Below are 13,612 nucleotides of genomic sequence, written 5' to 3'. Positions count from 1 at the left end.
TCCATGAAACTGGTCCCTAGTGCCAAAAAGGTTGGGGACCACTGGTTCAGGTGGTGATTAATGTGAGTGGTGGGGAGCGGCAGATGAAGCTTCACTTGCTCGCCCGCCACTCCTGCTGTGCAGCCTGGTTCCTAACAGGCCGCAGACCAGTACCGGTTGGGGCCCCTGCTTTAAAGGATGAGACTAAGGCAAGTCCATTCAAACTACTCTTGATAAGTTAATTCTCAATGTTTCTAATGTTAAGTTACAGTATATTAAATAAATATTTTATTGTTTTTCATTTTCCTATACGTTTCTGACTGACAGTAATAAGAGAGTTTTAAATGTTTCTACAAAATTTTTAGAAGTCACAGATCTGGGACTTCTCTGGTGGCGCAGTGGATAAGACACCGTGTTCCCAATGCAGGGGGCCCAGGTTCGATCCCTGGTCAGGGAACCAGATCCCACATGCATGCCACAACTAAGAGTTTGCATGCCACAACCAAGGAGCTGGTGAGCCACAACTAAGACCTGGCTCAACCAAAAAATAAATAAATAAAATAACTAAAACTTTAAAAAAAAATTAAAAAAAAAAAGAAGTCACAGATCCATTATAAGTTTTACAGTTGGTTATCAAGATTGCTTTGCATGGTTTCAGCTTGTGGTTCTGCAGGTTACAGTCCTGCACTGCCATCCATTTAAAGCAGGCAGTGCTCTTCATTATTTCATTAAACTTCAGCTTTACATTCCATTAAGGTAAATTATTTCATTAAACCTGAGGATACTATTGAAATTACTAAATATGAAAATGAGGTATTTGGTAGTTTTTCCTATATTCCTCTTTCAAACTGATAAATAAAAATTGATATTCTCATAATCTAGACTACTTGACTATTATAAATGTAACTTAAATGTAAATAAACATCATAAAGAAATGTAAATATATCGGGAGGTGGGGGTGGTGGTGGGATGAATTGGGAGATTGGGATTGACATGTATACACTGATGTGTATAAAATGGATGACTAATAAGAAAAAAATAAATAAAAAACAAACATTAAAAAAAAGAAATGTAAATATAGCCATACTAGTAGTTAGTCTAGTAGTTATAGACTGTCTCTCATTAGGAAGTTTGTATAAAGGTAAATTTGGAATTTGATCTTTTAAGTGTAGGAAAATGGTTATTAATTAAAAGTTATTCTGTCACTTTACATAATGTCTTCAAGGATCTAGCCATGTTGTCAAAAATGGCAGGATTTCTTCCTTTCTCATGGCTGAATAATATCCCATTTTACACACAACACACATACAGACACATGTATATGTGTGTATATGAAATATGTGAGATATATCTCACATTACCAATTTGCCACCAGCAGTGCACAGTGTTTCCCTTTTATCCATATCCTCACCAACACTTGTTATTTCTTGTCTTTTCGGTGACAGCCATTCTAACAGGTTTAAGGTGATAACCTCACTGGATTTGATTTGCATTTCCCTGATAATTAGTGATGCTGAGCATCTTTTCATGTAACTGTTGGCACGTTAAACTTACATAATGTTCTATGTCAATTATATCGCCATAGATCTGGAAAAAATACTTTATTATGCAAGTGACACAAATATGTATTTGTAAATTTTCAAATAATATTGAGGTATAAAAAGTAAAAGTTTCATCTTCCAGATAAACTTTAGGATCAAATTGTCAAGTTCTGTTAAAAGTTGTTTTTGGATTTTGATTAGGGTAATGTGGAATTTGTGTATTTCCATCTCCCTTCCCTCCCTCTTTTCCTGTCTTTCAGTAGCATTATATTTGTATTTTATAGTTTCTAATCATAAGGAATCTTAAGCATTCCTTGTTAGATTCATTCCTGTGTACGTTTAAATTTTAGTTGCCATTATGAATGGTTCCCTTCATTATATTTTCAAAATTAATTATTACTGGTGTATAGGAAAACAAATGACTTTTCTGTTCTCACATTTGGCCTTCTCAGTGAACTCTCTTAGATCTGGTAGTTTTTTGGTTTCTTTGCTTGGTTTTCTGGGTACTTAATTACATTGTCCAGAAGTTATGACAGATTTATATTTTATTTTCAAATATTTTTATCTCTCATTTGTTTTTCTCCTCTCTTTGCTTGGATAAAGCTCCACTATGATGTTGAATAGTAGTGGTGGTAGAAGACAACACTATCTTGTTTCTGATTTTATCAGAAATATTTGTAATGTTCTAGTCTTGGTTTTAATATATCCTGCAGAGTTCAAGTAGATATATTTCTGTGTGTTTAAGTGATGTTGGATTATAGTTTTCTTTTTGTCCTCTGTTGAGGTTTTTGATTAGGGTCGAGCTAGATTCATAGCATGAGTTGTTATTTAAGCCATCTTGGCCTGCTCCAAGTTTGCAAAGATTTCCCCTCTTGTTTTTAGCTTTTATGTTTAGGTCTATGATCTATTTTGCATTATTTTTTATGTATGGTGTGAGGTTAAGAACCGGATGCATGTCTGATTTTCCTCTGTTATTAAATATTCCACCATTTGTTATTAAAAAGCTGTCCTTTCCCCACTGAATTTCAGCTTCAAGTGAAAATCAGTTTACTGTGTGTTTGTTGATCTACATCTGAACTCTCTCTTCTGGTTCATGGATCTTTGTGGCTCTCCGTTTACCTATACCTCACTCATGATTTCTGTAGTCTGTAGAGAAAACAGTTTTTTTTCTGTAGAGAAAACAAAGTTTTCTCCATGGCACTACCCTACACCACAGTCACAGTAATTCAACTGTGTTCTCATTTGGCAATAATGTCATGCAAGTGAATTTGCTGATGACTAGCAAAATTACAAAATGAACCCAAGGCCACTTAATCAAGAGTCCCAACAACAAAGAAACCCTAGGAAGGAAGGTCAAGGCAGGAGGTTGCAGCTGGCCAGATATGATACCATTTGCCCAGTTTTCATTTAGGAATTTGCTACAACAAATAAAACAAGGATCTCCTCTTAGTTACTAGAAAAGAAAAGAAAACAACAGGTATTACCTATCACCATTCTTTGACCATGAAATTAAAATATTTCCTGAATGTATGATTAAAAGAAAAAATGTCTTTAAAAAGAATATTAATCATTCTTATATGTTCACAGTAGAAACTCTATGTCTGAATTTAAAACACTACTCAGTATTTGCCTGAGAAACACATTTAGACAATATGGCTTTTGACATATTAACGTTCCATGGGGAAAACTAAGACATTTTAAATTTTGCTTTAATATCAAACTAACAGCAACTTAAAAATTCAGTAAGAGCATGGTTGGTCTGATTCAAGATGTGCTTCCAAAATTCGGTCACCTAGTTTCCTTTCAGGAGAAACTCTTCATCATCACAGATCTTTTCTAACTTAACTTTTGGAGAAGAAAATGGAAAATCATACTCATAGCACAATGGTTATATAAGATATATCCTCCCCCGTATTTCACTTTTAAACTAGCAGTTATTGTTTGCTAATTTCTTCTTTTATGAAATAACTAATAGTTATTTTTCTTGAAATTTTTTCCAGTGAAATATTATAACAATCATTTGTTCACCTTTACTTCTGTCCAGTTTTTAGTTCGATTTCTAGTTAGAACCATATTTCTATGTGGGAGCTTTAAACATTATTTTTAAAATGTTATGTTCATGTATGCACATGTATGCATCATTTCAAAACATCTGTTGGGTGGAAGTAGTTTGCTAGAGGTCAATTAGCAGAATATTATATGGGCTTCAGAATTTCGTGGATTTTTTAAATGTAATTGTCAATATTTACATTTCTCTGCATAATTTAGGTTTCATGAGCCTGAATATGGGGTTTTACCACCTCATGATTACAGAGTAGTTTTAAGACCGTAGCTTCATAGTTAAAAACCTTTAAACATTTCTAAATTTTAATCTGCCAAAATTTTAAGTGTTATGTATTTGTTTTAACACATTACTTTCTAATATATATCAAAATGCTGGCAGTGCACATCTGGCTATCTTTCATAGTCGGTAGTCCTACGAGTCAACAGAGCATCTTGTCAGCAATATCTACTAGAGAGAAACCATAATGATAGTTTCAGTTCATTTTATTATCTTTCTTTGGTAATATCTGAGGCTTATTTAGAATCATGGGGAAATGTTTCCAGTGGTTCATATGTTGAATAAAGTCTCATGTATGCCAAAGCATGCTTAGGGAAGAAAAGCTACCTACTTCAAAATCTTGTGGTCACTTATTACATAGCAGGACTCAAGTTGAAACATACATATGTTATTTTTCTTGATATTTCTGAAAAATATGTGTCTAATGTTTAAAGCACATGTTTGTATTTTATCTTGGCTTGATGAAATGTGAACTGAGAATTTGAAATGTATTGCTTCATATAGTGAACTTGTAATAAGTTTTTTAGCTATAATACTGATGAGTTGATTATTCAGAGTCCTTGAAAGAATGGAATATTTTGGTGTATTGAAATCTTTGATGTATTTTCTTTTAGTAAGTGTTGGATATTAAAGGTCTTTCTCAGGTTAGTTTGCTTGTCTTCGTAGTTTCGGGATAATGAGCAAATCTTAACCTTTCTTTGATAGATAAAATTCTTAAAATTCCTAATTAGAGTTACTGATCTATATTATTTCATAGCCATATATGTTACATGGTATTTGGTTGGATATTATTGACCCTAAGAAAATTAAAGGTAATTTCAAAGTTCCAGATATTTTTGTTTAATATTTGTAAAAAAAAAAAATAAAGCCAAATTCAAATGGTATATTATTGTTGTAGAAAAATTTTGAGAAAGTCCATATAAGAAGAAGAAAATAAAAACATGCGTAATTCTTACTGTCTTGAGTTAATAATTATAATAAACATTTTGGGCTAAGTCTTTCTAGACTGCCCATCCCTTGTTCTCTTTCTCCCTTCAACAAAATGCTTCAGTTCTGTGTATACTTTAAAGGATTCAACTTGTGGCTGATGTTGGCATCTTTTTTTGTTCTTAGGTTGGAAGTTGTTTAATGGGTCAGATTTTTTCTGCCATGCTAATATACATCAGGACCAGTTCCTAGTTAGCAGGCCTGAATTTTTACTAGTGATGTAATGCCTATAGAACTAGTGATGTAATGCCTATAGAACAAAATTTTCTGTCAATTTTGCTTCAAGAGTACTTTCTGGGATAGAAGTCAAGGGTCAGTTCATTTTCTATTTCTCTATTTATTCTTGGGGGCTGATTCTTAAGAGTTGCAGTTGGGTCTGAAAATTAACTGCTGGTTTGTAAATTAACTAGTAATTATTTATAAAGTAAAAATGCTGAATTTTCTTCCCATCTGTATATATGTAAAAAATGAAGCTAGTTGAAATTGTTGAGAAAGTAAGTGCAATTTCTCCTCTTTATCTTGCTTAGTTAAAAAAAGATTAATGCTTTTTAACATTAATTATGTTTTTAGATCAGAATTTTTTGGGGGGGAGCCATGCTGCATGGCATGTGGGATCTTAGTTCCCTGACCGGGGATCAAACCCGTGCACCGTGCATTGGAAGCACGGAGTCTTAACCACTGGACTGCCAGGGAAGTCCCTAGATCTGAATTTTTAGATCTAGATTATTATTCAGTATTTTAAAAATAACATGAAAATAATCATTGTAATACACCACATTAACAGAATGAAGGAGAAAAAACAAATTTATTTTAATGATACAGAAAAAGCATTTGACAGAATTCAACACCCTTTCAGGATAAGACACTCAACAAACTAGGAATAAAAGGAAACTACCTCAGCATTTTAAAGGCCAAATATGAAAAATTCACAGCTAACATTGTACTCAGTAGTGAAAGACTGAAAGCTTTTCCTCTAAGTTCAGGAACAAAACAAGGATGCCCACTTTCACCACTTCTATTCAACATAGTATTGGAAGTTTTAGCCACAGCAATTGGGTAAGAAAAAGAAATAAAAGGCAGCCAAATTGGAAAAGAAGTAAAATTATCTTCATTCACAGACAACATGCTTTTATATTTAGAAAACCCTAAAGAGTCCACAAAAAACTTTTAGAACTAATAAACAAATTCAACAAAGTTGCAGGATACAAAATTAACACATAAAAACTAGTTGTGTTCCTATATGGTAACAGTCATCAACCGTAAAAGGAAGTTATGAAAATAATCTCATTATGATAACATCAAAAAGAATAAAATACTTAGGAATACTTACCCAAGGAAGCAAAAGATTTGTACCTTGAAAACTAGAATGTTGCTGAAAGAAATTAAGACACAAATAAATGGAAAGATGTCCCATGTTCATTGATTGGAAGACTTAATATTATTAGGATATCAATATTCCCAAAATTATCTACATATTCAATGCAGTTCCTATCAAAATCCCAGGGATGTTTTTTGCAAAAATAGAAAAATCTATCTTAAAATCATATGGAATCTTACTGGACTCTGAATGGCCAAAACAATCTTGAAAAAGAAGAACAAAGAAGTCTTACACTTTCTGATTTCAAAACTTACTACAAAGCTACAGTAATCAAAATGTGTGGTACCAACATAAAGACAGACATATAGAGAGACATATACACACAATAGAGAGCCTTAAAAGAAAACCCTCACTTATATGGCCAAATTATTTTCAACAAGGGTGCAAGACAATTCAGTGGGGGTAGAATTTCCCCAAATGGTGTTTGGAAACTGGATACTCACGTGCAAGAGAATGAATTTTTAGACCCCCTACCTCATACAATATATATAATAAGTGAAAAAATGAATCAAAGACCTAAATGTAAGAGTTAAACAATAAAGCTCACAGAAGAAAACTTAGGATAAAAACTTCATGACGCTGGATTTGTCAAAGGATTCTTGGATATAACCTCAAAAGGTGAGCAACAAAAGAAATAATTTAGACTATGTCAAAATTTAAAACTTCATGCATCAAATGACACTGTCAACCAGTGAGAAGGCAACCCACAGAATGAGAGAAAATATTTTTAATCATATATCTGATACAGACTCTCCGGAGTATATAAAGAACTCATATAACCCAATAACTAAAAACAGCCCAATTAAAAATGGATAAAGACTTAAGTAGACATTTCTTTTGTTTTATACATAGACATTTCTCTTGTTTTATACTTCATTAGTGAGTAATATTAGGGCCACTTATGATTGGATGGTAAGTTACGCTAGGGAAAGGGATATCCTATATCTACTTATTCCCCAGGTAGTAACTAATGGGTAAATAGTTGTTTTCCAAAATATATCAAGTGAACCACATCATTAGAAATTTGTTGAAATTTCTGTCATGTGTATAAGTGTCATATCTGGATATCTCCTTTTTTGGGGGGGGGGGCCACAAAACATGGCATGTGGGATCTTAGTTCCCTGACCAGGGAATGAGCCTGTGCCCCGCTGCAGTGGCAGCATGGAGTCTTAACCACTGGGCTGCCAGGGAGGTCCTAGTATCATATCTGAAATAAAAGTATCTTGGGTTGACTAAATAGCAGAATTGATATAACAGAAGAAAGAGTCAAAAGTGGAAGACAGATCACTAGAAATTAGTCAATTCTTAGAATAGAGATTAAAAAGAAAAGAGATGAACAAAGCCTGAGGTCTTGTTGGATGATACCAAAACATTATGTCCATGTAACATATATTTTTTAGGGCAGAAAAAATACTTGAAGACATTATTGCTGAAAACTTCCCAACTGATGAATGACTTAAATTTATAGATGAAAGAAACTCAATGATCCCCAATCAGGATAAACTGAATGACTAAGTACTGAAAGAAAATAATTGTTAACCTAGAATCCAGTGAATCCAGTGAAAGAATGAAGATGAATAGAGACATTCTCAGGCAGAAAAAAATAGTAGAGTACTTCTAGCCGATCTGCTTTAATGAAAGGCTAATGGAAGTTCTCCAGGTTGAAGGGAAATATGTGATGGATTTTGAGGGAGACCAATAGAAATGGTAAATATCTGGTAAGCATAAAGGACTAATTTTATCCTCCTAAGTATCCCATTGTCTGAGAGGTTTTCGATGGATGTAGATATAAAATATATGATGACTATAACGTAAAGAGTAGTGGGGAGGTCAGATTGAAAGGGCCTATATGGTTGAAAGGTTTCTACATTTTATTTGACCTTGTGAAATATTAACTCTAAGTAAACTGTGGAAGATTTGACATATCTTGACTTACCTGTCTATATGTATCTGTCAACTGTGTTTGTGCATCTATGTAATTATCTGGTAATCTCTAGAAGAAGAACCAATAAAAATTATATAAAAAGATATAGCCAAATAATCAATATAAAAATTAAAATAAAAGTTAAATTATTAAATACTAAAAAATTTCCAAATAATGAGGGTAACAGCAGTCAGAACAACAAAACAAGGGAATAAACAGAAAACTGATAATAAAATGGTAGACCTGAATATAACTATATCAATAATTATATTAAATGTGAGTGATCTAAAGTCACCAACTAAGAGAGATTGTCATATTTGATGAAAATATCAAGATGCAACTGTACGTTCTCTAGGAAAACCCCACTTTTAATATAAAGGCATAGATAGATTAAATATATAAGGATAAAAAATATATGCTGTGCAAACACTAACCAAAACATAAAACAGCAATTCCCACCCCTACCCTAGTACTTCCCATTTCTCCTGCAGTTCTTTATCTTTCTCCATAGTACCCTTGTTACCACCTCACATACTATATTTGTTTATTGCCCCTCACCCTCATTAAAAGGTGAGCTCCGATGGGTAAAGACTATATTGTTCACGGTTGTATCCCCAAAGCCTAGAATAGTCCCTGGTATGTAGTATCCTCTCGGCAAATATCTGTTGAATGAATTTGACTATAGGTTTTTTTTCTCCCTTGTGTATTAACATGTTTTTGAATAGCATTCTGTAGAATAAAGTTGGGGAAGCCTTGGAGTAGGATATCATAGGATAGGATCTCTGACTTTAGGTAGTTACTGAATGACTGAAGGAAGGGGCCCTAGAGAACATTTAATCCCTCTCTCCTCATTTTACAGATGAGAAAATTGTAAAAGTCATATAAAGATACTTCAGTTGCACTATTTCGTGAACCTTCTTTAATACTCAGAAGGTTTCACAGAATACTCAAATAATTTCACAGGTAAAGAAATAGAAAATGAAAAGACTAGTTTGTATTAGAGTGTTCTAAAGCTGTCATGTAGAAAGGTCTTCTGAGATATTGTTAATTGGGATTATTGTAGTTTAAAATGTCACATAGTATTTATAAAACATTTCTGTATAAAACTAATGCCTTCTACCTTTTTAAGGTAGTTTCTTAGATAATTCATAAAGATCCCTTTTTTTAAAATGGTATTTTAGACTTTATATATATATTTACTTAGTTTTTGATGTGGACCATTTATAAAGTCTTTATTGAATTTGTTACAATATTGCTGCTGCTTTATGTTTTGTTTTTTTTGGCCCTGAGGCATGTGGGATCTTAGCTCCCTGACCAGGGATTGAACCTGCACCCCCTGCATTGGAAGACGAAGTCTTAACCATTGGACCGCCAGGGAAGTCCCAAGATCGCTTTTCCAAAAAATTATCCTGTAGTTAAAACTTTATTTTGTGGCTACCACAGTCCATACTATTAAAAGACATAAAGATATATTCTGGGAATGAGAGTGAAGGAAATGGAAATACAGGTAGACATAAAACTGAAATAAATAGAAATAAAAGGTAACACATAGGAAATTCTAAATGAAAAACGTAGATTAAAAAATTCTAGAGGAAATTAGGATTGGACACCATAGTGGGCTAGGTGTTAGGAGATGGCTCTAGCAAGGCAGAATGATTAGAATTTGATGATACTCTAGATAGAAGAGTAGAACTTAGAAAAGTAAAAAGAAGTGGGTTGGGGGCATGATATGAGCACCAGCATAGAGGAGCCAGAGAACGTACAAGAAGTGAGTAGATCAGTTTACTTTTATAATAACGTTGGTGTAGAACAATAATGGTTGATGAGCTTAAAAGGGATGTTAATGCAATTAAGTCATTTGAATAGTAAATGAAATAGTTTGGAATCTTAGGCCGTCAGGGGCTTTTGAGATCTTTGAGGGGGAGCTGACGTGCAAAGTGGTAGTTTGAGCATATTAAACTGTTGGTGATGTACGTTATGGACAGAAGGAGGAGATTGTCGGAAAAGTCCTCTGTAGGTGATACTGACCTATACTAGGATAGTAACAGGAGAAAGGGATTAATGTGAGTGTGCTAAGAATTCACAACAGGACCTGGTTACGGTGTAGATGTGAGGAGAGACCAAGATAATTTCATGGTTTCTGGTAACTGGGAAAATTGGTGGAAATAGGAAATTCTATCACGAATGCCATTTTATCAGGAAAAATAGGTTTGGTTTTAGACATAGCAAGTTTTGGATGAGAAAGACATCTAATAATGTTCAGTTAGAGAAGTGAAACTACGGCCTAGAGTTAGGGCTAGAGTTTGGGGAGTTGATCCCTGTAGAGGTAGGAGTTAACATGTTGAGGGTGAATGAAATCTCAGGCGTTTCAGAGATTGTAGAACAGTGTAGCCTGAAAAGATGTTGGTGCACAGAACTTTAGTGGGGAAAGGAAGAGGACCTGGTGAAGGGTACTTTGAAAAAAATGGTTGGAGAAGTAGGGGAATCTATACAAAGAAAGCCGAAGGAGAAAAAATTATTGTAGTTTGTTTAAAATAACATTCATTCTCCACCCCCACCCCCACTGCAAAAGCATTACATCTTTAATGTAAGAACTTGGAAAATAAAGAAGAGTACAAATATTTAAAAAGTGTTTACAACACCATTAGCCAGAGAAAACTATTGTAAATATTATGTCTTTAAATTACTGTTTCTTCCTTAATATGTCTATGTGTATTTATATTGATTCCCAAGAGATTGTTTGTTCTTTGCTGCAGATAGTTGGAATAAATAAGGTGACTCAAAAAGAGTTGTTTGTTAACTCTATAGCTTATTTGTTTCTGTAGCTTATCTTCTAAATATTTAATGTATGTAGAATTTATGTTTTTTTTCAAATGACTAATTTTTAAAAAGTTTCAGCCCTAATATTTCACTTTTATTCTTCAGATGATTGCAAAAGGGAAAAATGCATCTGACCTGTTTCCTGCTGTTGTGAAGAATGTGGCCAGTAAAAATATTGAGGTACTGTTTTGATTCATAATTTTCATGATTCCTTTTGTTGTGAAAGAATCATATAATTTTGAGTTACTTTGAAACACAACATATTATAAGATACTTGTGACACTAGATTTTTGATACAATTACAATGTCCATAATCTTAAATAGGTGATATAGAATACAAAGTAGACAATCTTAGCTTTGGAATTTTGGTGGAGAATATGAAAAGTAAAATTGAGATTAATTCACCTGGGTGAAGGGTGGTAACTTGTTGAATATTCTTAGAAGCCAGTTTAGTTGAAATTCTGCTCTAGGGACTTAATTTTAAGATATCATTCAGACCTAAATTCCTGCAGTATCAGGGCAGGGATTGAACCCAGGTGTTGTAACTCCAAATCTAGTGCTCTTCCTGGAGCATCTTAGTTCTAATAGACCTTGCCTCAGTATAGTAGGAGGTGAGCAGAAGGCAGGATGTAGTGGGAACCTTCAATTACTGGTCCCTGTATAGGCTTGTACATGGAATTTGAAACAGAGGAATTCATAGAACTTTGAGGCCAAGGTAATTAATGTTAGGTCAAATGGACTAATGACTTCTAATAGAGTGCAGAAGAAAAATATGAGCCAGTGTAGAAACCATTGAGAAAGATGAGTAGTATGAAAAGTTCAATGAAGAGAATTAGAGATTGATGTGAGCAAATGCCTTGTATTTCAAAAGAACAGAAGGTTGTAATGAAGAGTGAATGGCCACATCTGTCATGAGTCTCAACTTCAACTGATGTTGGGTAGTGATTGTCTGGGGGTATGTTGGGAGTGTTTGTTTTTGAGGAGGGTGTGTTTACTAGGAAGTAGTAGGAGGTAGTGATAGGAGCTAGCTAGGAGCTAGCTAGGAGCTAGTAGGAGCTAGTGATATCTGCACGAGAATGAAAATGCCAGCACACATGTTTCATGTTTGCCCATGCTAGCAGCTGTGAGCATCAAGAAATAAGCCTAGTCCTCTTTTTCAGTCTGGTAAATTTGGGAGAAGCAGCAGTCTCCATTGACGAATATTTTCAAGGACCTGGTGACATCAGGGCAGGATGTTTTAGGTGGGGGGAAATGGAGTATAAGTAGTAGAAATTAAAGATAAAGAGAAGTTTTTTCACTTAATAATCTAGTATTATTAATATTACTCTTGAAGCTGTACCTCTGTTTATTCTGTAGGTGCTTGCTCTAGGGGCTACAATATATATATTTAACTTACTACAGTCTACCACTAGGATTTACATATACATTTTTCAGTTATCACAGTCTAGTTTCAAATAATTATACCCCTTCATATATTCTTACATCAGTAAATTTCTACTTGCTCCCTCCAGTCTGTTCCCATTTTATGCATTTTACTTCTAAATATGCTAAAGCACCCTAAATACATGGTTATTATTTTTACTTTAAAGAATCAGTCATCTTTTTAAAAGATCATCAAAGCATAAATAACATGTTATAAACTTCTCGCTTTTAAAGTGTACAGTTCAGTGATGTGTAGTGTATTCACAGAATTGTGCAATCATCACCACCATCTAATTCCACAACATTTTTATCAGCTCAACAAGGAACGTTATATTCATTAGCAGTTATTCCACAACACCCACTCGCCCTAGGCAACCATTAATTTACTTTTTGTCTCCATGGATTCGCCTACTCTGGGCATTGCGTATAAATTGAGTTATACAGTATGTGCTTTTGTGTCTGACTTCTTTCACGTAGCATAATGTTTTCAAGGTTCATCCATGTCATAGTATGCATCATTACTCTATTGCTCCTTTTTTGCTGAATAATATTCTATTGTATGGGTATACTGCATTTTGTTTATTCATCAGTTGATGGACATTTGGGTTGTTTCCACTTTTTGGCTCTTGTCAGTAATGTTGCTGTAAACATTCTGTACAAGTTTTTGTGAGCACATATGTGTTCACTTCTTTTGCATATATACCTTGGAGTGATATTGCTAAGTCATAAAATAACTTTGTGTTTAACCTTTTGAGGAACTTCAAAACTGTTTTCCACAGCAGCTGTAACCATTTTATGTTTCCGTCAGCAATGTATGTGAGTTCTGGTTTCTCCACATCCTCACCAACACTTATTTTCCTTTTAGTAAAGAAAAATTATTGTCTGTCTTTTAGATTGTATACTGTAGTGGGTGTGAAGTGGTATCTCATTGAAATTTTGATTTACATTTCCTTAATAGAAAATTGTTGAGAATCTATTGGCCAGTTGTATATCTTCTTTAGAAAAATATCTATTCAGATCCTTTTCCCATTTTATAATTGGGTTGTTGGTCTTTTTATTGTGTATTTTTAACAGTTTTTTATGTATTCTGAATATTAGACCCTTATCTGATGTATGATTTGCAAATATTTTTCTCCTGTTTTGTGGGTTATCCCTTTATTTTCTTGATAATGCCCTTTGAAGCACAGAAGTTTTAAATTTTGATGACAGCTATTGATATA

The 13,612-nt window shown here is 33.8% G+C and overlaps 1 protein-coding gene across 6 annotated transcripts in view; it reads left to right on the top strand.

The window, feature by feature from the left end:
* The window catches only part of AP3B1 (adaptor related protein complex 3 subunit beta 1), a 274,518-nt gene that overhangs the window by 40,453 nt on the left and 220,453 nt on the right, over positions 1-13,612 (top strand). For all 6 annotated transcript variants that reach the window (XM_073802233.1, XM_073802229.1, XM_019929790.3 and 3 more), the window contains one exon: positions 11,076-11,150. In XM_073802233.1, the coding sequence (XP_073658334.1) occupies positions 11,076-11,150 (75 nt within the window). The remainder of the gene's footprint in view (positions 1-11,075; positions 11,151-13,612) is intronic.

This window comes from Tursiops truncatus, chromosome 3 (genome assembly GCF_011762595.2).
Source record: "Tursiops truncatus isolate mTurTru1 chromosome 3, mTurTru1.mat.Y, whole genome shotgun sequence".
NCBI classification, from domain to species: domain Eukaryota; kingdom Metazoa; phylum Chordata; class Mammalia; order Artiodactyla; family Delphinidae; genus Tursiops; species Tursiops truncatus.
Note: the sequence above shows the minus strand (reverse complement) of the source record. Positions and strands in the feature narration are given on the sequence as shown.